General features: G+C 45.0%; 2 protein-coding genes across 2 annotated transcripts in view; one reads left to right on the top strand and one right to left on the bottom strand.

Moving 5' to 3' along the window:
• Positions 1 to 2444: 2444 nt before the first annotated feature.
• GPX4 (glutathione peroxidase 4) lies at positions 2445 to 19935 on the bottom strand. The gene is made up of 7 exons (XM_081319102.1): positions 19805 to 19935; positions 9843 to 9937; positions 7972 to 8116; positions 7034 to 7185; positions 6136 to 6160; positions 4488 to 4547; positions 2445 to 2696 (listed from the first exon to the last, which is right to left on the bottom strand). The coding sequence occupies exons 1-7, from the start codon at positions 19877 to 19879 to the stop codon at positions 2664 to 2666; spliced, it is 585 nt and encodes a 194-aa protein (XP_081175228.1). The 5' UTR covers positions 19880 to 19935; the 3' UTR covers positions 2445 to 2663.
• A 4261-nt stretch (positions 19936 to 24196) lies between these two features.
• POLRMT (RNA polymerase mitochondrial) overlaps positions 24197 to 26677 on the top strand; it is a 74298-nt gene continuing 71817 nt past the window's right edge. The window contains exon 1 of the mRNA XM_081320773.1: positions 24197 to 24292. Within this exon, the coding sequence (XP_081176899.1) occupies positions 24256 to 24292 (37 nt within the window). The 5' untranslated portion in view covers positions 24197 to 24255. The remainder of the gene's footprint in view (positions 24293 to 26677) is intronic.

Genomic DNA, 26677 nt, shown 5'->3' with positions numbered 1-26677 from the left:
TTTATGACTTGTGGATTTTACCTCCCAGAATTCCTGAGCCAGCATGGCTCAGCTTGCAAACCTTTCCCTTTTCCCTCAGCGTGGCTGGCTCAGGAATTCTGGGATGAATGAAAGAATGAACCTTTATTGTCAAAGTACAACCATGTATACATTGAGATTGGCTGAGCCTCCCTTCGTGCCCCCAGCTTACAGTGACACAAATCCTCCATCTTATTACACCATGTGAGCTAATTGCACAACACACCGGCCTCGCAAGTCAATCATGCATAAAGTTTATAAAACTATATCCCGTTCAAGAGCCTGACAGCCCATGGATAAAAGCTGTTCTTCAGCCTGTTGGTACGGCTGGCTATACTCCTATATCTCCTACCTGATGGTAGGAGAGTAGAGAGATACCGTCCAGGGTGTGACTCATCCCTGAGAATTTTCCTCACTCTTCCAAGGCAGCGGGCCCTGGCGAGGTCATCCAGTGGGGGCAGGGGACAGCCCACAATGTCTTGTGCTGTACTTACCACCCTCTGTAATGCCTTCCTATCCGCGGCTGTCAGACCAGCATACCAAACCACAATACTGTGCGAGAGGACACTCTCTATAGTAGACCGGTAAAAGAAGGTCATTAGCCGTTGTTCTACCCTGTTCTTCTGCAAGACCTTGAGAAAGTGAAGCCTCTGTTGGGCCTTTCTGGCCACCTGGGTTGTATTAACTTTCCAGGTCAGATCTTCGCAGAGGTAGACTCCCAGAGTTGAAGTCCAAGTCCACAAGTCATAAAAGGGCCATCGTTCTCCACCACGGTTCTAGCTGGAGGAAAGAAAACTTACTCCAGCTTTGCTTTCGAGGTAGGAAATCCATACCTGGGGACTTAGTTCCTACTTATTTCACTCCTTTTCTGCAAATCTTCCATTAAAATTTTGATTTGTTTACTCTTAAGGCACTTTTAAACTTCAATGGTTTACTTTAAAGCTTTCCTCCCCTTGAGCCCTCACCAGAGTCAAAGGGCAGGAGACAGATCTGAATTAAGTTCTCATCCGGTGTTGGCATCGTATTGCTTGTTTGCTCTTGCGCTGGCATGTTGCGTAATGCCAAATCAGGGGGCACCACAAGCCAACACAAATTAGCTGGAGCTGAACTATGACATTGTGATTGCTGCCAAGTTCCAACTCCCAGCAGTGCTAAAAGTACAGATTCAATAAACAGAAATAGAGACCCAACTTTGGTCTAGTGTTTAAGACTCACCAAGCTAGAAACTGGGAGATGGTGAGTTCCAGTCCTGCCTTAGGCACTAAAGCTAGTTAGCTAGCCAAAAAAGCCAAACAAGCTAATACAATCCTGGATTGTATAAACAAGAGGCACAGAATCAAGATCACGTGAAGTATTAGTACCGCTTTATAAAACCCTAATAAGACCACACCTGGAACACTGCAACCAATTTTAGTCACCGTACTACAAAAAAGATGTGGGGACTTCGGAAAAAGTTCAGAGAAGAGCAGCTAAAATGATCAAAGGCCCGGAGACTAAAACATACAAAGAACGCTCCACGACTTGGCTTGGCTAGTCTAAAGAAAAGAAGAAATAGGGGTGACATGATAGCAGTATTTGAGGGGCTGCCACAAAAGAGGAGGGGTTCAAATTATTCCCCAAAACACCAGAATGCAGGACAAGAAACAGTGGTTGGAAACTGAACAAAGAGAGAAGCAACCTGGAATTAAGGAGAAACTTCCTGACAGTCAGAACAATTAATCAGTGGAACAACCTGCCTCCAGAAATCGTGGGCGCTCCATCACTGGAGATTTTTAAGAAAACACTAGACAGTCACTTGTCTGAAATGGTATATAGGTTCTCCTGCTTGAGCACGGGGCTGGACTAGAAGACCTCCAAGGTCCCTTCCAGTTCTATTCTATTCTAGGTGACTTTGAGCCAATCATCAGGAGACAATGAGTTCTAGTCCCACCTTAGGTATGAAAGCTGGGAGATTTAGGACCAATCACCAGGATACAATAAATTCTAGCCCCGCCTTAGGCATGAAACCCAGCTGCATGGCTTTGGGCCAATCACCAGGAGATGGTGAGTTCCAGTCCTACCTTAGGCAATGGAAGCCAGCTGGGTGACTTTGGGCCAATTTCTCAGCCCAATGCATCTCACAATTGTTGTTGTTGTTGTGGGAGAAAACAGGAGGAGATGTTTGCCACCTTGAGTAATTTGTAAAAATAATAAAAGTGGGATGCAAATAAAGAAAATACAAATAACGTTTGAAGACCCTGAGGTTGCCCCAACAAGGCTAACAAATGAGGCTAACTTCCACTTCCCGTCCCGATGGCACAGGTCTAACCGCCTCGCCTGCAGATTTGAGGTAGCTTTGCACTTCCAAAATGGCTCCCTCCCCCGTCCCCCCCAAATCCAACCCTGACAGAGCCCTTACACACAAATATCAAGAGGCTTAATCGGCTGGGAAATATACATCTTTATTGGTACAAGATGGATGGGGTGGCCTGGGGTGCAAACAACAGACATTCCAGCTTAGCCTTCCGTGTGAACTTGTGCCAAATCTCTCAGACCCGCCTCACCAAATAGGCTTGGCTTGAAGGCAGACCATCATCCAGGCAAAATTCACAGGCAAACCAGAGGAACGCCGGCCGAGCACAGCCAGGGCAAGAGGCAAGCCTGGCTTACAGGTAACGGAGCAGGTCCTTTTCCATCGTCTGCAGAGGATGAGAAGAGAGAAAAGAGGGTTTAGGGGGATAAGGCCAGAATTACACCCCAATACGGTGATGGCAAACCTACGGACATTCTCAGTCATCCAGGTCAGTGTTGTCTCAAAGGGGCTTTTTCAAAGGGCCGCCGCCCTATGTTTTGTTTTTTTTTTTCCCCTCCGAGGGAGGAGAAAACATTTCGCTTCGCATCCAAGAAGCTTCATCAGTTCTTGAGGAAGCTTCTTGAAGGAGAAGCAAAACGTCGTTTCTTCCTCCAGGGGAAAAAAAAAACAACATAGTCCAGCTGCCTTTTGGGGAAAAAAAGCGCTGAGACTATGTCTCACAGATGACACGCTGCAACATTTCGGGTGACACCCCAGCACACCACCACTATTCTCGAAAGCACGGCCCACTCGCCCGGGATCTTCAGAGCGGTGGAAGTCAGGAGAGACGGCCGTGCTCTCAGGCCACGTCTGGAGGCTACACAAATTGCCCAAGGGGTGGGTGTGTGCTTTTGCAGTTTTCACACAAGGGTGTTCTCTGAAGCGGCTTCCAGAATAAAGGCCTCGCGCAACCTGGAGCGGCCTCGGATAAGGCTGCAGGAGGCCCTCAATAAAAACAGAACAGCCCACGAAGGTAAGCGGGGCACGGGACATCCTGGGGAGCGCTGGGCCGCGGGGAGCAGCTGCCTCCATAAGGCCCATGCTCCTTGAGGAATGGTGCCAGCTGGCCTTCCTGGGTGGCATCAGTAGGGATGTGTAAACCGCTTTGAGGGGGCTATAAAGTACCACAAAGCGGTATGTGAGTGCTATTGCTATAGGGCTGAAATTGGGGCCTAGGACGGTCCTTCAAGCCCAGCCTTGGCACTGACAATGCGTGCCGCTGTTCAGGGGGGCCTAGATGGGTTAGGGAGGAGGGAGAATTGTTGTTTTGTGTTGAAGGGGAGGCGGTGAGATGCCAGCAGTTAAATTAGGCGTTTTCTGAATTTTTGACGTGCCAAGCCCTAAAGCAGGGGCCTTCAAACCTGGCCCTTTGATGACTTGTGGACTTCAACTCCCAGAATTCCTCAGCCAGGCATGCGTGCCTGGCTGAGGAATTCTGGGAGTTGAAGTCCACAAGTCATCAAAGGGGCCAAGTTTGAAGACCCCCACTGCCTTAAAGGTGTCTTTTTTTCCTTTTTAAGTTTTTCCTTTTTCTTTTTCCCAACTCTCCCCCGTACATATCAACAAATATATAAGTATTAACATACATTCTTTTTACATTCTTATCTATCAGATCCTCTTAATAAAATAAATACACACACATAAATTTTGGTGCTTATCATCACTGGCCTCATGTTAGCAGCCATTGGATCAGAAACCGCCTTCTCACAATCACACTTGGGGAGGGAGTGTGTGTGTGCTTCACATTCAGGCTAAATAGTGCTTTACACTATTGAATGAAGGACCATTAGCTTTGTTGGCATAGCTCAAGTGGTTTCCCCCCCCCCCAAAAAAAAAAATGAGTGCCATCCATCTGGGTTGGGACTACAACTGGTCGGATTCTCCAACGTCTAGGTGGGAAAAGGTTGCTATAAACCATGGTTTTCAGCCCACCCTGGCTGGGTTTGGGATTGTGTTCGAACCACCTTAGCTCAGCGTTGTGGCCAGATATTCAGGCTGTGCTGGTCCAGCTTTGCAACCGGACAATGTCCCAGATCCTTGGGACAGATTATATGGGTGGCCTAAAAAGCCAAATACTGTATCTAACTTAAGCAAGTGGCTGACTGCGTGACCAAGCTTAATACTACACACAACTTACAAATGGGTCATCCATGGGACTGAACCTCTTGACCACCTGTCCTTCTCTGTTGATCAGGAACTGCAAGGAGAAAAGGAGAACTGGTGACCCATAAGAAGGCCCAAATTTAACTGGGGCAGGAAGACAGCCTGGATTTGCAAACACTGCAAGAACCGCTGTCTAAACTTTGGGGGCTGGGCTGATGCCCACCACTGCGCTGTAAAAGTGCTTCAGGCTTCCCAGGATTGTATGTACAGGTAGTCCTCGACTTACGACCCTAATTGAGCTTGGCACTGAGGGTCATCAAGCGAATGTGGCGGTCATAAAGCAAACCCAGAGTTCGCCATAGAGCATTTTTTTTTGCCAGAAAATGGAAGCAAAAGGCAGTTTTTAGCAAAAACATAAATCAAGATCACAAGACCGGACCAAAACCGCAAACAGCATTGTCGAATGTCCAAAATGTGATTGCATGACCATTTTTTTGGGGGGGGGGGGGGTTGTCGTCAGAACTTCAGAATCGGGTTGCAATCGGGTTGAGCATTATGAGTAGAAAATAAACTCAGTGGAGGGGTTTTTCTTGAAGGCTGAATAGCGTGAAGTACTGGAGAAAAGGCAGATCTAACCCATGTGCGTATGTGTGTGTGAGAAAGAAAGAGAGAGAGAGAGAGAGAGAGAGAGGGAGAGAGAGAGAGAGAGGGAGGGAGAGGGTGAGAGAAAGAGAGAGGGAGAGGGAGAGGGAGAGGGAGAGGGAGAGAGAGAGAGAGAGAGAGAGAGAGAGAGAGAGAGAGAGAGAGAGAGAGAGAGAGAGAGAGAGAGAGAGAGAGAGAACACACTTTATTTGGCTGTCCAGCTTAGGAAGGGTGACACAGTGGTTAAGACGCTGGGCTTGTCGGCAGCCCAGGTTGGAGACGCCAGTGTCACGCGACGGGGGTGAGTTCCCGTCCTCGCCTCAGCTCCTGCCAACCTAGCAGTTTGAAAGCATGAAAGTGTGAGTAGATGAATAGCTACCACTTCAGTGGGAAGGTAACAGCGCTCCGTGACGTCATGCTGCTGGCCATGTGACCACGGAAATGTCTTCGGGCAGCACGGACTCAATGACCTCGAAATGGAGATGAGCACCACCACCCCTAAAGTCGATTCGCGGAGCAAAATCCGCAGGGACTCCCTTTTTTTTCTTTTCTTTCTCCAGCTTAGAAAAGAAAGTATACTCAATTTGCACTGGGGTGGGGGTGGTGAAAGGTGGAGACCCAGTTTTAGTTCAGCTCCCAGGGATTTTTTTTTGCGCCAGACCCTCCTCAGCTCACCCTGATCACACTAGCTGGTGCTTTGGGGGGGGGGGGGAGAATTCACATTGCCTTGCACTACGCTTCTGAACAAAAAGTCAATGCCCTACAGGCAGTGCTTTTTTTGTATAAGAAAAAGGTGCCGGAACTCACACGTCATACAACCCGTGCCTTGCCTACCCTACAAGGTTCCATCCAAAAAAGGTGCCGGAACTCCGTTCTGAGCGTTCTATGAGAAAAAAAAGCCCTGCCTACAGGTAATCCTCGACTTACAACAATTGAGCCCACAGTTTCCATTGCTAAGCAGGGTGTGAGTTTTGCCCCATTTTTTGTTTCAAAGTTTTAATGAAAATTACACATCCCAAAAAAGAGTTGAAGGTACTCACCTTGCTAAAATTCCACTTTATAGCACTAGGGAGAAAGAGAGAGAGAGAAAAAAGAACATCGTTTAGCTCTAAAAGGTTTTAATTTGTTTGGGTCTTTTACCTCCATGGTTTCACTCAAAACCTTCTTACTAAACCACGCTAAAACCAAGATGAATAGTCGCTGGTATCTCCCTCCAGTTAACAGGGCCAGTTTGAAAATGGGGTCAAGATCAAAGAAAGACAATGCCCCACTTATTTGTATCCGATTTTTCTTCCCAGAGACAGGAACTATTTTCTTCACACTGGCCACCGTCAGGACTTGCAAGCTTAGCTTTTTAAAAGCAGATCTGGAATTTGACACAGCAAAACGCTATTGCAAAAGTACAGTCAGCAGAAGTGCTGGTGTTGAACCCCATAATTCCAGCCAACACAGACTTCTTAACAAGCGAAGAAGGGGGGAAGAGGAAGAGGGTGAGGAACTGCCTATATACTCAGATGCTACTTTAACAGCTTTTAGGAGGTCCTTGGTTAGAACTTGAACACTTTTTTTTTACCAGTCCCAAACTCTGAATTGAACATTAACAACAATAAAAATACCATACTTCAGAAAGGGAGAGAAGAGGAGCAATTTTGGAAGTTGGTCTCATACCATTATTAAACCTACAAATAGATTACAACAGTGTTTTTCAAACTTGGCATGTGGACTTCAACTCCCAGAATTCTCTGGCCGGCCAGACAGGGAATTCTGGCTGGGGAATTCTGGGAGTTGAAGTCCACACACATTAAAGTTGCCAGGTTTGAAAAACACTAGCTTAGACGTTTTACTTTAATAAAAAATAAATCAACAAATGCACATGGTGTATTAGCCACGCCCAGTTCAGAGATTGTTCAGAATTGGGGGGGGCAGCAAACAACTCACTTTCCCAGAGTGCCTCTGCCTTTGGGCTGGCTTTTTAGCCACTTCCAGAGAGGATGAGCACCATCCCCATTGACTTCAATCTTGCTAAACATGTCGAATTTCACCCCATATGTTTCAGCAAATGCTTTAATTTCTTGCTCGGTACCGGGCTCCTATTAAAGCAAACAAAAGGAGACAGATGGTTTTTTAGATGGTTAAACCAATCTTGAGCAGTTCTTAGCATTCAGTCTGTTTAGTTGGAGATCCAGATGTTTTTGCGTTGCATTTGCTCAGTGTTTACATGAACCTATCCATGCATGATGTAATGAAGGTTTGAGGGTTATCAGAGATTCTCGGCTATCCTTCCACTCTTAACCCAGCACCTTCCCCATTATGTCACACTGGCTTGTTCTCCTCTCTGGGGACTAGAATTTGGGTCTCCCCATCCCTAGTCCAGCCCCTTCCCCATTACTCCTGATTGGCTGTTGGATTGAGAGGGAGGGACTGGCCCAAAGTCAACCAATGAGATCCTGTGGCTGGGGGTGGGGGGGGAAGAATCTGGGTCTGCCCACTCCTCATCCAGCTCTTCCCCCCTACTCCCGATTGGCTCTTTGGCTGAGAGAGGAGGACTGGCCCAAATTCAGCCAATGAGCTTCCACGGCTGAGGAGGACTAGAACCTGGGTCCCCCACCCCACCCCGCTCCTTGTCCAGCTCCTTTGGTACTACAACTGATTGGCTCTTGGGCTGGGAGGGATTGGCTCAAATTCAGCCAATCAGCTTCCATGGCTGAAGGAGACAAAACACCCGAGCATCCTCATTCTTAGTCCATTACTTTCCCCACTACGTTGTGCTGGCTCTCCTTAGAATTAAGAGAAGGAGGTAGACATTTCATTGTGACATTAACACACACACACACACACACACTCTTTGACAGCCCCCCCCCTCTCCCGTTTCCTACCTGCTTGCCAAACTGGTTGCAGGGGAAGGCTAGAATGCGTAAACCTTGCTCAGCGTATCTACGATACAGTTCGACAAACTGAGTGTAGTTTACGTCAGTCTTGCCTCATTGTGTCGCCACGTTGGTGATGATGCAGACCATGCCCCTGGAGACACAAGAGAGGGAACAGGGAGCAAGAGAGACGGTCACAGGTAGTCCTCAACTTACAACCAAAATCTCCGTTGTTAAGCGAGACAGTTGTTAAGTGAACCTCGCCCCCATTTTATGGTCTTTTCTTGCAGGGGATCCCTGCAGTTAAGTCAGTGACATGCTTGTTAAGTGAATCTGGCTTCCCCCGTTGACTTTGCTTATCAGAAGGCCACAAAAATGGGATTGTGTGGCCCCAGGACACAGCGACCGTCATAAATGTGAGTCGGCTGCCAAGCATCTGAATTTTGATCACGTGACCCTGGGGATGCTGCAATGGTCGTTAAGTGTGAAAAACAGTCATAAGCCACTTTTTCAGCGCCATCGTAACTTGGAACTGTCACTAAATGAGCTGTTGTAAGTTAAGGACTACCTGAACTGGGCCACCCAAAATTCCAGACATGCTGACTGGAATCTAAACCTTCCTTCCCAAAATCGTTCATAATTTCTCCACTAGTTGCATTTCTACTCTCCTTCTGCTCTCCTTACCTCTGTCTGTCTGTCTGTCTATCTATTGCTATCATATCTATCTATCATCTCTATCTATCTATTTCTATCATCTCTCTCTCTCTCTCTCTCTCTCTCTCTCTCTCTCTCTCTCTTCTCTATCTATCTACCTACCTACCTACTATCTATTTATCATCTATCTCTCTGTCTCTCTATCTAATTTCTACAATTGCCCATCTCACAAGAACGTGACTTGGGACAGCAGACAGCAAAAACAAAAAGTATAAAATAATAAATGTGTCAAACACACTAGTACTTTTTTTTTAAAAGCACACACAAGAGATTTGATTGGCAACTGTGTTCTTAAGAAAAGATGGGCTATTTAGGAGCTGGGACTGGCTACCTATTCTTCCAAACACAGTTGGGGGGAAAAAAACCAAGCTAACGAACAATGCTGGCTTGCAATCAAATGCCATTCAGGACTCAATCTGGCAAGAAATGGCTATGGTTGGGCAATCCTCCACGGAGGTCCATACTCCTCCTCCTCATCATATATTAGGTACAAGCAGTTTTCAACCCAGTACCGTAAGGAAGCCTGCCCACCGTTTCCAACTCATGATGGTTATAAAAAGAATCACCCACACCACCCACTTGACTTTGCAACCTTTTCCGTGGCAGTCATTAAGCAAACCAATGGAGATTTTGCCGAAACCAGAAGTAAAATGCTGGTTTTGACAAAACCACTGTAAAATGCGTGGCTGCCGGGCGCTGCAAATGGCCTTAAGTGTGGGTCAGTTGCCAAGCGTCTGACATTCAATAATCACATGACTGCGGGGGAGTGGGCATTGGAACCAGGTTGTTAAGTACCCCCAGAAAGGTATGGTCGTAAGACAAGGACTACTGGTACACCAGGAGTGTCCAACAACGGCCCCTTTAAGACCTGTGGACTTCAACTCCCAGAATTCCCTGGCTGGGGAATCCTGGGAGTTGAAGTCCACAGGTCTTAAAGGGGCCGTTGTTGGACATCCTTGCTGTACCCCAAGGGGTCTTCAAACTTGCTTGGCTGAGGAATTTTGGGAGTTGAAGTCCACAAGTTATAAAAGGGCCAGGTTTGAAGAACCCCTGCTGTACCCACTGCCTGATTACAAATTTTTTTTTTAAAAAAAAGAACGAATAACATCAAAATAAAGCCAAACCAAGACGGCAGAGCCAACAAAACCCAGATTGGAACAACTTGCCTGTATTTCTCCAGCGAGACATCGTTGCCATCAATATCCAAGGCGTGGAAGTCATAAATTGACCTGGCCGACTTCCAATCAGAATTCGTAGCACACTGGGGGAGGGGGAGAAATACGTGGGAGGGGGGAAAAATCAGAGAAAGGTGAGTTGACAGCATATCCCTTCTTGTCAGGCCCAAAGAACCAAGAACGAGATACTTGGCAACTGACTCGTATTTGTGACGGCTGCAGGGTCCCGGGGGGGTCACGCGATCCCCTTTTGCTGTCTTCTGACAAGCCACGGGGAAGCCAGATTCACTGAACAGCCACGTGACTAACTTAACAACTGCAGCGATTCACTTAACAACTGTGGAAAGGTCATAAAATGGAGCAAAACTCACTTAACAACTGTCTCAGCTAGCAAGAGAGAAATTTTGGGCTCAACTGTGGTCGTAACTTGAGGATGGCCTGTATTCCACCACACTCTGCAACAAATGGCAGCCAAGTGAGGGCCTCTGGGCCGCTAGTCAATGGGTCCGTAGTATTTTAAATAGCCGTCTCCAACTCTGGCTACGTTGAGACTGCAGCTCCCAGAATTCCTAGCCAACATGCTAGCAGGTCAGGGGTGGGGAACCTTGGCTCTTTTATGACTCGTGGACTTCAACTCCCAGAATTCCTGAGCCAGCCACGCTGAGGGGAAAGGGAGAGGTTTCCAAGCTGAGCCACGCTGGCTCAGGAATTCTGGGAGTTGAAGTCGAGTCATCAAAGGGCCAAGGTTGCCTACCCCTGGGCTAGCTAGAGAATTCTGGGATTTGCAGTTACAAACCATTAGCAGGGCAGCCTGTTAAATCGCCAACCACACAAGGCTGGGTCCATGTTTTTATATTCAAGCCCCAAACAAACCACTTTTGAACCAAACCATGATTTAGCACCAAATACAGACTCCGATTCAGTGCGCCACCCAGGTGGCATTGTTGCTCTAAGCAGTCTTTTACTCAAGCAGCTGGGTGAGGAATTCTGGGAGTTGAAATCCACATACTTTAAACTCGCCAAGCTTGACGAGTATTGCTTGTACAGGGCCTTTTGTATAGTAGATTCACAAAGACAATTTATTTCACATGAGAAACTCATGAAAGTGGATTGTTGCTGGTTTCGTTATGAGGTGATTTCATTACCCCACTCAACAGAGGACAGGAAACACAAGTTTTATTTCAAAGAACAAGAGAAGCATTGCTTCTTTAAAGGGAAATCCCGCAAAAGGGATGGAAAAATACCCCAAAGTACAATACGGAGAATAACAAATTGCAGTGAGCCAGGCTAAGCCTTTAAATCTTAAATCCAACCCTGTAACAAAACGGAGAGAATGCTCAGACTGGTGAGATCAGCTGTAAAGGTAGTCCTTGAATTATGACCGTTTTTCACTTATGACCGTTGCAGCATCCCCACGGTCATGCGATCAAAACTGGGATGTTTGACAACTGACTCGTATTTATGACGGCTGGAGTGTCCTGGAGGCCACGTGATCCCCTTTTGCAACCTTCTGACAAGCGAAGTCAATGGGGAAGCCAGATTCACTTAACAACCGCGTTCGTAACACTTCGTTGATTCACTTAACAACTGTGACAAGAAAGCTTGTAAAATGGGGCCAAATCTCCTTTAATAACTGTCTTGCTTAGCAACGGAAATTTTGGGCTCAGTTGGGGCCATACGTCGAGGGCAATGTCTTCTTCTGTGTCCCTTCCCGAGTGTATACGTACACACACACACACACACACACACACACACACACACACACACACACACAGACCCAACTAGCAAAAGTTGATAAAATCGTCCTGTTCCAATATGTATCCTGATAGAATCCAATTAAGTTATGCAATTATTTTTCATCTGTCTCTTTGCCCGGACTGGCTCCCGTTCAAAATTTGTAAGTAAACATTTTTAAGAAGAATGCATACCATCGCTGGCTTCGCGGGCGACATTAAGCCTGCAATATAATGTTTCTCAATCTTGGCAACTTTAAAATGACTGGACTTCCAACTTCAATTTCTGGGAGTTGGAAATCCAGTCGTATTACAAGTCGCCACGATTTGAGAAAAACAGCCATTAAAAAACATGTTATCACTGGATGGGCTGCTGCGGATTGGAGCCAATTTTGCTGGTGAGGCCATCAAAACCCTTCCTGTCTTCAAGCTGACCATTTGGCACCATTACAAGGCGTGCCAGCCACAGCACCAGCTTTTATAAATAATTAGGATGTATCCTGTTCCAGAGATTAAGACTGAGTCATGTCATTAAGGAGAGCTTTCATTCCTCAGCAAATTTTATTAAAAGCCGTAGGCTTGGCTGGCCTACAGGTCATTTTCTCAAAGACCTGAGCAGCTACTGGGCTGAGGGGGTGGGTGGTGGGTGGGAGATGGGGAAGTGATATAGGTGACAGTGAGGGAGATATATCATTAGTAACTTTAATAAATACAGGTAGCCCTCGACTTACGTCCACAATGGAGTAAAAATTTCCATTGCTAAGCAAAACAGCCGTGAAATGAGTTTTGCCCCATTTCACCACCTTTCTTGTCACACAGCTGTGAAGGGAATCACTGCAGCTGTCAAGAAAGTAACAGGGCAGTGGTGAGGCTATGTAAGCACAATTGGGATTGTGACTTTTTTTTTCCTTCTCGTTTTTTTTGGAGGCAGTTTAAATTTAAATTTAAATTTGTGGGTCCTTCCTGTGTTCTTCCCTCCTTCCCTTTCTCTACTTGCTATCTCTCCTTCCTTTCCAAACAACCTCTTTTTTTTTTCTTTTGCTTCCTTATTCTTCTGACCTCTCCTTCATCCCTTCCTTGATTCCTTCGTCTACCTCTCCTTCCTTCCTCGTGTCTCTCGCCTCTTCTTCACTTCCTTCCCTTCCCTTCAGAGCTGGCCCTGAAATGTTTGCCTATTTATTTTTTTTTAACCGCAAAAAACACGGTAGGCAGCAGCATAGCTATTTTTGACAAACGCAACAGGGCTTTGCAGAGTTGTCAAAGTGGGATTTGCTGGCCCCACACAATCGTAGACCTGGCTCTCAGGGTTAAGGATTTTCAGATCCCGCTTTCGCCAAGGTAACATTATCCAATAAATTATTCATTTGGCCTTATTTTACATGTATTTTTTTTTTAATTTCATTCTCTTTATAGCCTGTGTATCTGGGGAAAAAAAATTGAATAAGGTATAGGAAGCGTTTCGGAAGGAGCCCGTCCCTGGTTCTCCAGAAAGCACAGGTAGTTATCGACTTATGACCAAACTGAGCCCAAAATTTCTCTTGCTAAGAGTGAAGTTTGCCCCATTTTACGACCTTTCTTGCCAAAGCTCTTAAGCGAATCACTGCTGTTGGTAAGTTGGTAACCTGGTTCTTACGTGAATCTGGCTTCCCCATTGACTTTGCTTGTCAGAAGGTGGCAAAAGGGGAAGACATAACCCTGGGACACGGCGACCGTCATAAATGTGAGTTGGTTGCCCAGCATCTGAATTTTGATCATGTGACCACAAGGCTGCTAGAACGGCCGCAAGTGTGAAAAACGGTCAGAAGTCACTTTTCCAGTGGTGTTGTAACTTTAAACGGTCACTAAGCAATTGGTTGTAAGTCAAAGGCTACCAGTGCTGCAACTAAATCATAAGCTGATTAGTAATTATTTTATTAACCTCTCACCAAGCTCACCAAAATCAGTGGATTTCAGGCTATTTCCAAATCAGGTGGGAATAATGGTCGCTCCATCTAACAAACATTAGGACAAGGCATAGGCTTCCCAAGTTTTTCAATAATATAAGTTAATTTGGAAAGATAAGTCCTTGACTTACAACCAATTAGTGACTGCTCAAAGTTACAACAGCACTGAAAGAAGTGACTCGCAACCAGTCCTCACACTTGTGACCACTGCACCATCCTCCCGGTCACATGATCCCAATTCAGACACTTGGCAACCAGCTAATATTTGTGAGGGTTGGCAGTGTCCCGGGGTCATGTGATCCCCTTCTGCGACCTTCTGACAAGCAAAGTCCATGGAGGAGCTGGATTCACTGAACAACCGTGTTACTAACTTAACAAGGGCAGTGATTCACTTAACGACTGCGGCAAGAAAGGTTGCAAAATGGCTTCTGACAAGCAAGGTCCATGGGGGAAGCCAGATTTGCTTAACAGTCGTGGCACAAAGAGGTTGTAAAAACCCACTTGAAAACTTCTTGGATGAGAAGCAGAAACGTCTTCAAAGAAAAACAAGAAAATCCAGTTGCGGGGGGGGGGGGGGAGGGGGGGGAGAGAGAATAGCACCTTTGGGACCTGGACCATAGACAATCTCCATGGAAACTCAATAATTGCACTGCTTAGCCACAGAAATTCTGGTCCCAACTAGGTAACATTATCAGGTTAACAGGTTTTGGAGAAGGCTCCAGGATACAGGTGTGAATCTCGCTGTGTCGTGACATTTTTCACACTGCTGGAGCTGGGGCGGGCACAGCCTCTGTGTGATACAAGTGGCCCACGGACTGGCAGTTTGACGCCTCTGCTCCGGAACTTCGACTGAAGTTTATAAACTGTGTTCTGGGACATACGTGCAATTAGCGACAAGCTGGTTAAGACAACTACACTATGCTAAATTTCCACACCCATAAAGCCTAGGGTCAGGGGTAGGCAACCTTGGCTCTTTGATGACTCGTGGACTTCAACTCCCAGAATTCCTGAGCCAGCCACGCTGAGGGGAAAGGTAGAGGTTTCCAAGCTGAGACATGCTGGCTCAGGAATTCTGGGAGTTGAAGGCCACGAGTCATAAAAGAGCCAGGGTTGCCTACCCTTGGCCTAGGTTTACAAAATACAACCAGGTTCATACTCTAAAAGAAACAAGCCATATTATGGCTGAGCAGTGGGGAAGGAAGGCACCACCTTCCAAGTCTTTTGAAGCTCAGCTCCCATCTGTTCCAACCAGCAGGATCAATGGCAAGGGATTATGGGAAACGCAAGGGATTATGGGAAATGCAGGTCAAAACATCTGAACGGCACCAGACTGGCCTTCTTCCCTTGGCGGAGCACGTTGGGATTCTGGTGAAAACCGTATTGATAAGGAAACGTGTCTTAGCCATGATTGGCTGCTAAACTAAGCATCCATTTTGAATCTGGGGTTTTATACTGGCAGTCCTTGACTTACAACAGTTCATTTAGGGACCGTCTAAAGTTACGTGACTTATGACCGTTTTTCACATTTACATCCATTGCAGCACACCCCCCCCCCGCCTGGTCATGTGATCAAAATTCAGATTCTTGGCAACTGGTTCATATTTATGAGGGTCACAGTGTCCCGGGATCACATGATCCTCTTTTGTAACCTTCTGACAAGCGAAGTCAATGGAGAAGCCAGATTCGCTTAACAACCGTGTTACTAACTTAACAACTGCCGTGGTTCACTTACCAACTGTGGCAAGAAAGGTCGTAAAATGGGGCAAAATTCACTTGACAAATGTTTCACTTAGCAACAGAAATTTTGGACCCAATTGTGGTCCCAATTCGAGGACTGTTTTTTTTTTCCTGGGCTGTGGTGGGCTTAGACCAGAAAGCAATGGTGCAAAGCTCACAAAACATTTGACTGGAAATAAGGGAATTTCTGATGCTTTTAAAAACATGCCTCCTACTCAGGATTCCTTAACTTTGGCCCCATTATCTAATCCTAAGACTCAAAAATACAGGAAGCAGAAATGCAAGTTATTCCCTTCCCACGAGTTTCCGCAAATTTATGTCTGCTCTCTCATCACAACCACACGAGCCGAGTGATATACACCGCCCTCCACGCAACAGCAAGAATCCGTTTCACCAATTATGATGCAATTAAGAGACACAAAGGGCACAGATAACAGATTGCGCCAGAAGGGAGACTTTGGCCCAGAGAATTTTGATTATTTCTTTAATAGCCCAAATTTATCAATCCACGATAAACCAGGATCCAAGACAGAAGTCCTGGCGCCGGCAATTTGCTCAGCTCTTCCCACTGGCCTGGAGAGAAAAACCAGGTGAAAGCAAAGGATGACTCTGCATTTTTATTTTTATTTTTTGAACTGCGTTTCTGCATTGCAGGCAAAAGAGCAACGGAGAAGATGGGGATTCCTTTCACACATTCAACCTTTCGTCAAAACCAGCCTTTGCCTTCACCCAGAAACAAACAGACTGCACCCGACAGAGGAGAAAAGGAAAAAAAAGAAGAAAAAAATGGGTATACCCATATATTTCTCATCCAGAAGTTGTTTTATTTTTCCCGGAGTTCGAAAGAAAGCAGTTTTGCTAGAATTTCTGTTTTTGGTGGGAACAGATTCAGAAGTGCTTGGCAGCTTTAACAGTAAGAACAGCTCAGAAGAGCTTTTTATGATCTTAACTAGAAAAACCATCAGAGGACCAAGAGAAGCAGAAGGCCAGTCACTGTACTTAACAATGCAGGCAGTCCTCAATTTACAACACTTCATTTAGTGACCAAAGTTACAACAGCACTGGGGAAAAAGCAACTTATGACGATTTTTCACACTTACCACCTTTGCAGCATCCCCATTGTCACGTGATCAAAGTTTATATGCTTGGCAACTGGCTCATACTTATGACCGTTGCCGTGCCCCCGGGGGTCACGCGATCCCCTTTTGCAATCTTCTCACAAGCAAAATCAATGGGGAAGCCAGATTCACTTAACCACCGTGTTGCTAATTGAACCAACTGCAGTGACTCGCTTAAAAACTGTGGCAAGGAAGGTGGCAAAATGGGGCAAACGTCCCTTGACAAATGTCTCACTTAACAAGGGAAATTTGCGTGTCGATTGTGGTCGTAAGCTGAGGACTACCTGTACTCGCTACTACAAGCCGTAATAGGAAGAGGAAGCAAAGTTGTTTTTTTTTTAAATGCATTATTGCAGCTATTAGCCATAATGGCCAAATAGCTCTTAATAGGTTATATTTGGTGACGCTGGGATCTTACCCAGCTGGGAGGAAGGTTAGAATATGGAAAAAAAAAATAACATTACACCTGAGCATAAACCTCAAATCCCAATTACATTTAATGTTTACAAATTAACTCGGAGCTTCATGTTAACATTAAAGGGAAGGCTAGAAATAATTCTTGAAAAGGTCTTGCTTTAATCTTGGCAAGAACATTGCTGGCCCTTCCCTTCTACAACTGGCCCTCCCCACCCCCACCAATGTACTGAGGCCGCAACTCTTCAGGGTTCAGCCTACATGGCATCTTCTGGGCAGAACCACAATCTTTCCCATTCCACCAGATAGGAGGAGGACATCACTGCGGCTCAAAGAGCTGCTTTTGTGTAGTTCTAACATTTATTCAATGTGGAACAAAGCAACAGCTTAACTGGGTTAAGAGGCTTAACCCTGCTGAGCTTGACTGATTAAGCTATTGTTTTCTACTTGATTGTTTGTTTGTTGTTAAACTCTGCTTATCTGGGTGTTTGTTCTCTAGCCTTTTTGTTCTCTTCAGGGCTTTTTAGAATCTCTTTTAAATGGTGTAGAAATGCAATTTGACTTGGCGTTCCCCAACCAAGGAATGATCAAGGAGAAACCCACCTCCCTCCAAGGTGGGCAAACTATTGTATGCAAACAGGGAGCGCACGCACACTCTTGTGCATTAATGATGTTAACTAGTAACTAGGGTAACTAGTAAATACCGACAGAGCAAGCCACTAGAATACAAATTGAGAGCAAATTGCACTCACTGCTAGCCCTTGTGATGTTACCGAGTTGGGTAATGAAACATCTGCAAACAAACCACCAAGCTCAGAGAGCACCAAGGACTCCACAGTTCAACCCTGAGTTGCAGATATTTTCCACTGCATGGAAGTTTTCACAAAAGGCAGCCTTAAGTGAAGCTGCTTTTGACTACTTAAAGTGACATTGAACTGCTTCCACCAGGAAGCTTCAGCAGCTCAAAGAAATTTCAAAACAAGATTCTTATCAACTCTTAGCCATGGCTTACTTTATAGGCATGATAGGGTACTAGCTCAGACTGAGCTTCCACATTCAGAAGCACTAATTTTGGGGTGTAAAATTCATTATAGTAAAGAAACAGCCAACTAGAGTTGGTTTACAGAATCAGGCTGTGGAAGTAGAAGGCACAAAGTTTTTCAAACGGTGGCTATAATACAAAGGGACAAAAATGTGGAGTAGACAGGCTCTTTAAACAGTAGCCACTCCAGTCCTATGGAATAATATCTCCACCTCAGTCTGTAGGATCCTGGCAGGCTTTGGAAGAGCTGTGAAATCCTGATTTATCTAACTAGCCCTAGGGGCAAAGCAAGGAGGATTGACATAATAGTTCTTTGTAAGTCTGTTTTAATCATCGGTGGAGATTCTCAAACATTGTCATAGCTGACCCAAAAGGCAGGCGGGTTTTTTTTCCCCTTGAAAAACATTTTGCTTCTCATCCAAGAAGTTTCTGTAGTCTTTATTTTTTATTTCAGAGAATTTATATGGCCACCCACTCTCGGGGACTCTCCTAGAATTGCTCCTATGGTTTGCACAGCTGATAATGTAACCCATGAAAGACATTCTGTTGAGACACTGGCCTTTGAGCCAAGGCTCAGTAGATCCCATCTTTTGGGCCCTTGTCCCTAACTAAAATTTAAAAACCAACCTGCCTGCCCAAACTGTTTAGAGTAGACGTTTAAATGCATTTGCACACCTGTAATTTACCTTAATCTACCCCAAGGGCTCTCAGCTGCAGCTGTTTTTTTCAGCTACCGTAAGAACTGTTCTCTAAGGAGCTCCAATAAGCCCAGAGCACTCTTTTAATATAAACAATTAAGACTATGATTTTATCTCTGAAAGGTATCTAAAGACATCCATTTAAAATTACAACCACCGTTCTGGAAGGGGTAGCGCTCTGTTTCATGCTTCCATACTATAATGAAATTTATGCCCAAAAAACATTACTTTATTGCAGTTGGGGCAGGCAAGCAGCTCTAGAAAAGCAGTAACCCTGAAGCCCAAATACAGGTATTCCTCGACTTACAACAGTTCATTTAGTGACCATTCAAAGCGAGGAGGATACTAAAAAAAGTGACGTGACTATTTTTCATACTTACCACCTTTGTAGCAGCCCCGTGATCATGTGATCAAAATTCAGCTGCTTGGCAAATGGTTCATACTTATGACCAAGGTCATGTGATCACCTTTTGGCAAGCAAAATCAATGGGGGAAGGCAGATTCACTTAACAACCGTGTTAATAACTTATCAACTGCAATGATTCACTTTAACAACTGGGGCAAGAAAGGTCGTAAAATGGGGCAAAACCCATTTAGCAAATGTCTCACTTAATAACAGAAATTTGGGGCTCAGTTGCGGTCATAAATTGAGGACTACCTGTATGTCCTTGCCCACCTGAAGTATTATTATTTATGTCACTGTTCACCGCCCTGAGTCCTTAGGGAGAAGGGCGGTATACAAATCAAATAAATAAATAAATAAATAAATAAATTATGGGGGAAAAAGCATGGTTTTCAAAGAGCTCTTGGGAATTGTGGTCCAATTCACCTGCAAGGAAGACCTCTGCTACATTACATCGTATCTTATTTACATTACAAAACTTAAGATAACCACCCTTACGTAACTACCCCAGGCACCCCCAAAACAATAAACACAACCCCCAAAGCCACACTATGATAACAAAAATCAATGAAAATTCATGGTTCCCCAGGGAAACATCCATATGACATTTTACTGATCTCAAGCCTCGTCCTAGCTAGCCGAAGGTTTTGGGAAAATTATATTCGTTGGAAGAGAAGTTGTAAAAGCGTCGACTTCAAGGGATTAGAGGGCAAGTCCTCCAGGGGCTCCCCAAAAAGATTATTTGGGTCCTCCAAGGAGACCCAACGTAGCCCTTCAGGGCGACCGCTCTATGGTCCGACCATAGAGAACACCGCCAATGACTAGAGCGTACTCTCCGGGAGACCCACTCCCATTCGCAACTTACCATCACTCTTGTGAGGCCGCGCCCTACTAGGAACCCACAAAGAAGCGTCTTGGAAGCGAAATGCCGCAAACTCATCTCAGCGGCAGGTCTGGCAGCTCCTCCTTTAATCTGCCTTTCACACCCCTCGGCCTCCCCACCGCGGCCAATCACAAGATGGCTCCCCTTCGTTGGCCCCGCCCAATGCCACCGGCCAAGAACGCCTCTCTAACCGTTTGACCAATGGAAGGCCGTCGGCGGGCGGGGTTGCGTGCCGCAACAGGGGGCTGGTGCCGCCTCCTCGCTCGCCTCCTCGAACGCGGTCGTCAATTGGCTGAGACCTACCGTGATTGGCAGCTCAGCGAGCTAATCCGAAAGAACCGCATCCTAATTTCTTTGGTCCAGCCGTTAGGCAGCACGAGCACGTACTTTAGATTGTTAAACTATCTGGTGGCTGCCAAAATGCGCACATCCACTAGATGGCAGCAAAGCACTGGAATTCTCTCTCTCTCTCTCTCTCTCTCTCTCTCTCTCCCCACGACCCAGCACATTTTTTTCATTCCAAATGTAATATATTATATATTTAAAAATTATCCCATAAGGTAGTTCAGGCAAGAAGGTGGAAGATTGGCATTTGCTAAAGCAGCAAAAAATGGCAAGAATGTAATGCTTGGAGGCAATGAACAGAGAGGTAGGGCAAATGCTAGAGAGATTGGGTTGAGGATTTGAGGCTTATAAGATAAGTGCGGTGATAAGTGAAAATTATAAGTGCACCCTGTCTGCTGGTCAAAAATGTTTACATGTGACTGCAAATGAACACCTGAAACTGCCTTGTGGAAAAAAAAAGCATCTTTGGGATACCTGGAATCAAGGTGTGTGTGTAGTATCTTCCCAAGAGTTCAGTCTATTCTCTGACGGTGATTTAGGTTTCTATGCTATGGTGGGAAGAATCCAGAGAAAGAAATATTTTGGGAAATATTAAGAGGTAGAATATTATATTTCCTCAAAAAATCTAAAAGGCAGAAACCAACCCACCCCACTCCAAGTCTCTGCCCCAAACTGAAAAAAGGTCTGCAGAAATGCAGATGTGATAATCTTGTCAGAAAGATTGGAGCCAGGAAGCTGGGATTAGAAAGATAAATATCCCTAGAATCAACAATCCCTCACATCAAAAAAAATCCAACACTCATCAGCCCCAGCCACTAGGCCAGAGGTCTTCAAACTTGGCCTTTTTATGACTTGTGGACTTCAACTCCCAGAATTTCTCAGCCAGGCATGCTGGCTGAGGAATTATGGGAATTGAAGTCCACAAGTCATAAAAGGGCCCAGTTTGAAGACCTCTGGCCTAGGCAGAGGCCAGCTTTTAGAAATGCAAATTCAATAATCCTTTCAGAAGGGTTGGAGCCTTCCAGCTAGAAACTGAAGAAATTAGGAAGACAAAGATCCTTAAAATCTACATACCCCCACCCAAATTCTAAAACAGGACATAATAGGATTAATCCACCAATGCCAAAGGCGCACACTCAGACTCAGGTCAAAGTACATGACACAGGAAATACAAAGCCTCAAACAGGAACAGGAAACAACCTCAAGAGCCCCAGAAGGTATAAAAACCCACTCCCTACTACATGTGGTCACTTTTTTTTTCCAGAGCCATTTTTCTGTCTGGCTCTCCTCTTCAATAAACTACAACCTTCTATCTAAAACAGTCTCCATGTTGATTATTCCTGGCTTGGACTGGACCGTAATGAAGATTTTTCTTTCAACACTCTTAATTAAATGTACTTGTTAATTATGTTAATCATACTTGTTAATTACCAAGATCATCCAAAGTCACTCAATTAGCAGTCTTATTAGAATGCAATAGCAATAGCACTTAGACTTATATACTGCTTCACGGTGCTTCACAGCCCTCTCTAAGCAGTTTGCAGAGTCAGCATCTTGTCCCCAACAATCTGGGTCCTCATTTTACCAACCTCTGAAAAATGGAAGGTTCAATCAACCTTGAGCCGGTGAGGATTGAACTGCTGGGAAGAGTTAACCTACAATACTGCAGGCTAACCACTGCATCCCCATAGCTAAAGTAAGATCACAGGCAATACTATCCTAATGTCTCTTCTACAAGTGGTGAATTGGCCAAGGATATTTTAAACTAAAAAGGTTAAAAGCCCAGTTAATGAGCATATTAAAGAACATATTAGACAGAAACAGCATTCCACAAAAAATGAACAGAAATGGAAATGCAGAAATAAAATTGAATGTAGAACTAAAGTCCACATCCAAAGAGGAGGAAAAAGATACAAGATTCTCTGCCTTTTCTTCCATAGTGCTAATACATAGGATTGGGAAGATAATCAGGATAGCAGCCAGTTTGGTTTAGTTAAGGCACCAGGTTGGAAAATCAGAGAGGTTGATTTCAAGTGTCGCCTTAGGCGTGAAAGCCTGCTTGGTGACTTTGGGCCAATTCTTTTCTCTCAGCCAAGTCACCTCACAGGGTTGTTGTAGTAAGGAAAATGAGGAGGAAAGTGTGTTGGATATGTTCGCCCCCCTCCCCTTGAATTACTCATAAAAAGTAATAAAGGTGTGTGGGAAGAAAAATCAGGTCTGGTTCCAAGCCAGCTGAAAGACGCTGAAAATAAAATGGAGGCTACAGGAAAGAAGGTCTCTGGTAGCCAGAAACTTGTGACAACAGTATGTTTCTGGGATGGCTGACAAAATGGGAGTTGAGAGTAGGTCAGTTTTCATACATTCTTTGAGGCTTTGTGTTTGAGATGCCTGTTTATTGCGAAATGTACAGTTGCTTGAGTGTGCCCTTTTAGTATTCTAATTATTGTTGCCTGGTTCCCATTGTGGCTGGGAGGTCATGCCCTGTCCTTGGAGCTGGGCGGAGAATGTAGATTTTAGGAGTCTTTGTTTTTCTACTTTTATAATCCCATCAGCTTTGTGTGGGGGCTGTACCTGAGGGCATTTTGTTTGTGAATGGAGCTGTCTGGCTTTCTGTAAATGGATACAACAGAATGTTCCAGTTTTCTCAATAGATACAAAAGTATCTCATTCATAAAACTTAACTGTTGGAGGCAGTGCCAGACTTGTTTTCCTGGTAGTGGAGAAAAGTGAATGAATTGATCCTAGGAAATCCTCCTTTGGTGGTGGTGGTGGGGGGAATGTTGACTTCCTACAGGTGGGATACAAATAAATAAACTATTTTAAAGGGCAGTGGTTAAACTTTACGAAGAAATGATCGGAAGAGCCCAATCTGCTTTTTAGTCTCCAGTTTTAGTTATTTCTTTCTAATTTTTGTGGTTGACTTTGTATTGCTTTTGTTTGGAAGGTGGCTCAAGATCCAAAGCAAAACAAACTCACTTGGAATTCCAGCAACAAAGTTTTATTTCAAAAGAAGCGTTTGCAAAGGCTTGGTGGACTGAAACACACACAGTTCAGCCACACCTTACAGAGCTGTTTGACACATTTTTATATCCTATCCCCGACGCAGATTCCCCCCTCCCCTGTGGCACTCAACGCCCCTTCCCATATCATCTGATAAACTTTCCGGACCGCCTAAAACCTCTGTCCTTCCCATGTTCCAGGAAGCCCCTTTGTCCGTATCCTATCTTTCACCATCTAATTTTCTGTTACCACAGTCCGTCTCCTATAGTTGTTTCGATATTTCCTCTTACAATTTGTAACTTCTGCTTTTCACATTTGTACCTGTCAATACTTAGATAAAATATTATTTCTGATCTTCAGTTGGCTTCTGCTTCAACCTTTAGACTCATTAGAAATTTCTGAATCATACTTTTATTCCTTTCAATTTTATATTTTAATGTTAACATTTATCATTTTAACATATTGATGATTTACGTTCTCTTTTTTGTCTGGAAAGCGGCCTAGAGCACTTGATAGCAAGATGGGCAAGCAGCATATAAATTTAATAAATAAATAAATAGCTGTTCAGAGTCACAGCAGCGAGATGGGCAGCTGTATAAATTTAACAGGTGTAATACCTGTAGGCTACCAATTTGCTTACACTTGGCAAACCCTGTAAAAGTAAAATAAAAACTTTTACAAAATCCCACCCTCTAATGCTATTTAATTGACTCATTATGTTTTTTTAATGATTTCTTAAACTGCACAGGATTCATAAGACCCCGTAAAAGGCACTGAGCGGCTTACAAAACGACACGAAAGGGAGGGGAAAAAATGCTGCAGACGAACCCCGCGATGGATCGCTGAGGCTACCAGCAACGGCCCTCTCTTCCTTTTTCTTATCTCTAGGTGCCCACAACGCCTTCCAAAGATTGGTCGTTCCCAATCCCCTCGCGGCCAACCGAGCGGGCTGCCCATTGGATGGCGGGAGGACCACAGAGACCGGGTCCTCCAGGCAGGCGCAGAGCGCCGCGCGTGCGCAATAGATGACTAAGCATGTGTGCTTTCTCGGCCAGGCGGTAAGATGCAGAGGGCAGCGGGGTGAACCGATGCTGAAGCTGCAAGGGACGCTGCTGTGGGGCACAGGTCGGTGTGGGGCCTGTGGGGCGGGGGGGGGTTGAGTAGTGAATGGGGGATTCCTCAAGGGAACCTTTCACCTCGACCCGGATCTTTGGGGAAGGGCGCTTTGCCCTACTGGGGGCGGGTGGATTTGAACTCGCCACCCTTCCCCTCTTTTTTGGGGTGGTGGTGGTTAATAGGGACACAAATATGCACACCTTGAACTGTAGATGCCTTCCCTGGCCTTGGTTGACAGCCTTTCGTCGATCGGGTTGGCCCGGGTTGGTGCTTGGACGGGAGACCACCAAGAGATCCATGGAGGCTGCCTGGAGGAGGAAGTTGAATTAGATGCCTCGGGATTCAGCCACTTCTGTGCTGACGCTAAGAAACCTGCCCACACACGATGTCCCTGAGGAGTTCAGGAGTCAAGGCTCAAGGGAGATCTTGCCTGTTATTTGACGTTCCTTCTGGCAGGTTGTCCTCAACCACAGTTGAGACTAAAATTTCCCTTGCTAAGCCACACCGTTGTTAAAGTGAGTTTAGGACCCATTGTGCGACCTTTCTTGCCATAGTGGATAACTGAATTAGGGTAGCTGTGTTAAGTTGGTAACACGGTTGTTAAGTGAATCTGGCTTCCACATTGGCTTTGTTTGTCAGAAGGTGGGAAAAGGGGATCACGTGACCCCGGGACACTGCAGCCGTCATAAATCCATGCCAGTTGCCAAGGGTCCGAATTTTGATCATGTGATCATGGGGATGCTGCAATGGTCATAAGTGTGAAAAACGGTCATAAGCCACTTTTTCCAATGCTGTTGTAACTTCAAACACTCACCAAATGAATGTAAGTCGAGAACTACCTGTTGTTTCCCACAATTCCCCCAATGAAATCCATTCCCCTCCCTAATGAAGAAAAGTGCAGGGCCCTGTATCTCCCTCCCACCACTTAACATTAGTACTAGGTTATACATTTAATAAAAAGAAATAAATAGATGAACTGTTTTTTAAAATTTTTTGAATTGGTGTTATTGTTTTAGATACCACCTGGTCTGTAAAAGCTGTAACAGGTACGTTTATAGTGCAGGGGTCTTCAAACTTGGCCCTTTTATGACTTGTGGAGAATTCCTCAGCCAGGCATGCTGGCTGAGGAATTCTGGGAGTTGAAGTCCACAAGTCATAAAAGGGCCAAGTTTGAAGACCCCTGTTTATAGAGTATCCTAAACTCGGTTTGGATTTCTCTTAGGATTGGGGTTGCATATTGGACGAGATGTTTTATTGCAATTGAGAAAGGCAGGTGTGAATATGGCCATTAAGAAGATGTTTTACTTTCCTGAAATAGGGAGAAACTGATTCCCCCATCCTTCTGAAGGTTGGGGAAAGATTGATGTAATGGATTAAACTGCTCGTCCTTGGATTTTCTGTCTTACCTATGAAAAAGAACCTCTTCAGGTTCTGGAGCGCCATCCCCAACCGAATTAAGCAGTCTTGAGCCTGATAAATCAAATTTTGCCAGATCTGAAATGCTTTCTTTGCAAGTCAGAAGAGGCCACGCGCTCCTTTTCCACTGCTTGCTTTGTCAGGCTTATATGCTTCCCCCCTGCCAACCTGAAACAGGCCGATGGAATAAATGGGTTGATTGCACATCTGAAACATCCAGAAAAAGAGGTTCTCAGGGTGATATATAGTAAAGGCCTTACAAAATCCAAAATACCGGTAGAATTGTTATGTAAACCAGTGCTTCTCAACCTGTGGTTCCCTGGGGGGCGGTGGGGCGTCACACTGTCATCACAGATCCGGAAAGGCTTGAAGGAATGTTATGTTTTAAATCTTTTAAGTTAAGTCTTGGTGGTCCGTGGCCATGGTCTGTGGCCACAAAAGATATTTAAAAGGGGACCCGTGGTGAAGAAAAGGTTGCAAACGATGATATAAAAACCCACCCAGAAACTAACATAATGGATAAGTAGAAATATGGAGCAGCGATTATATATATATATATATATATATATATATATATATATATATATATATATATATACACACACACACACACACACACACACACACAGCATCTTTTCTTTGTCCGCCTTATCAATAGTGCATCTTCTGAAATTATATGGGAGAGAGGAAGGATGGGAAGAGAGAAGAAGGAAGGAAGGAAAGGAAAAAAAGAAGTAGAGAGGAAGGGAGAAGTGACTAGAGAGGAAGGAAAGAAGGAGAGAGAGGAAGGGGCGAAAGGAGAAGAAGGGAGGAGAGGAGGAGTACAGAAGAAGGAAGAAAGGAAATCCAATCCCAGTAAAGGAAGTAACAACCCTTTGGATTTTTGAAACGCTGGAACGGTTTTCTCAAACGCTTCGGAAAATAAAACAGACAATCTCGGCGACAGAAAGTCCATCGCACCAGTAGAACTATGTTGTG

Source organism: Vipera berus (genome assembly GCF_964194415.1).
Source record: "Vipera berus genome assembly, chromosome: 1".
In the NCBI taxonomy this organism is placed as follows: Eukaryota; Metazoa; Chordata; class Lepidosauria; order Squamata; family Viperidae; genus Vipera; species Vipera berus.
The sequence above is the reverse complement of the archived record's forward strand: the minus strand, read 5'-3'. Positions and strand labels throughout refer to the sequence as shown.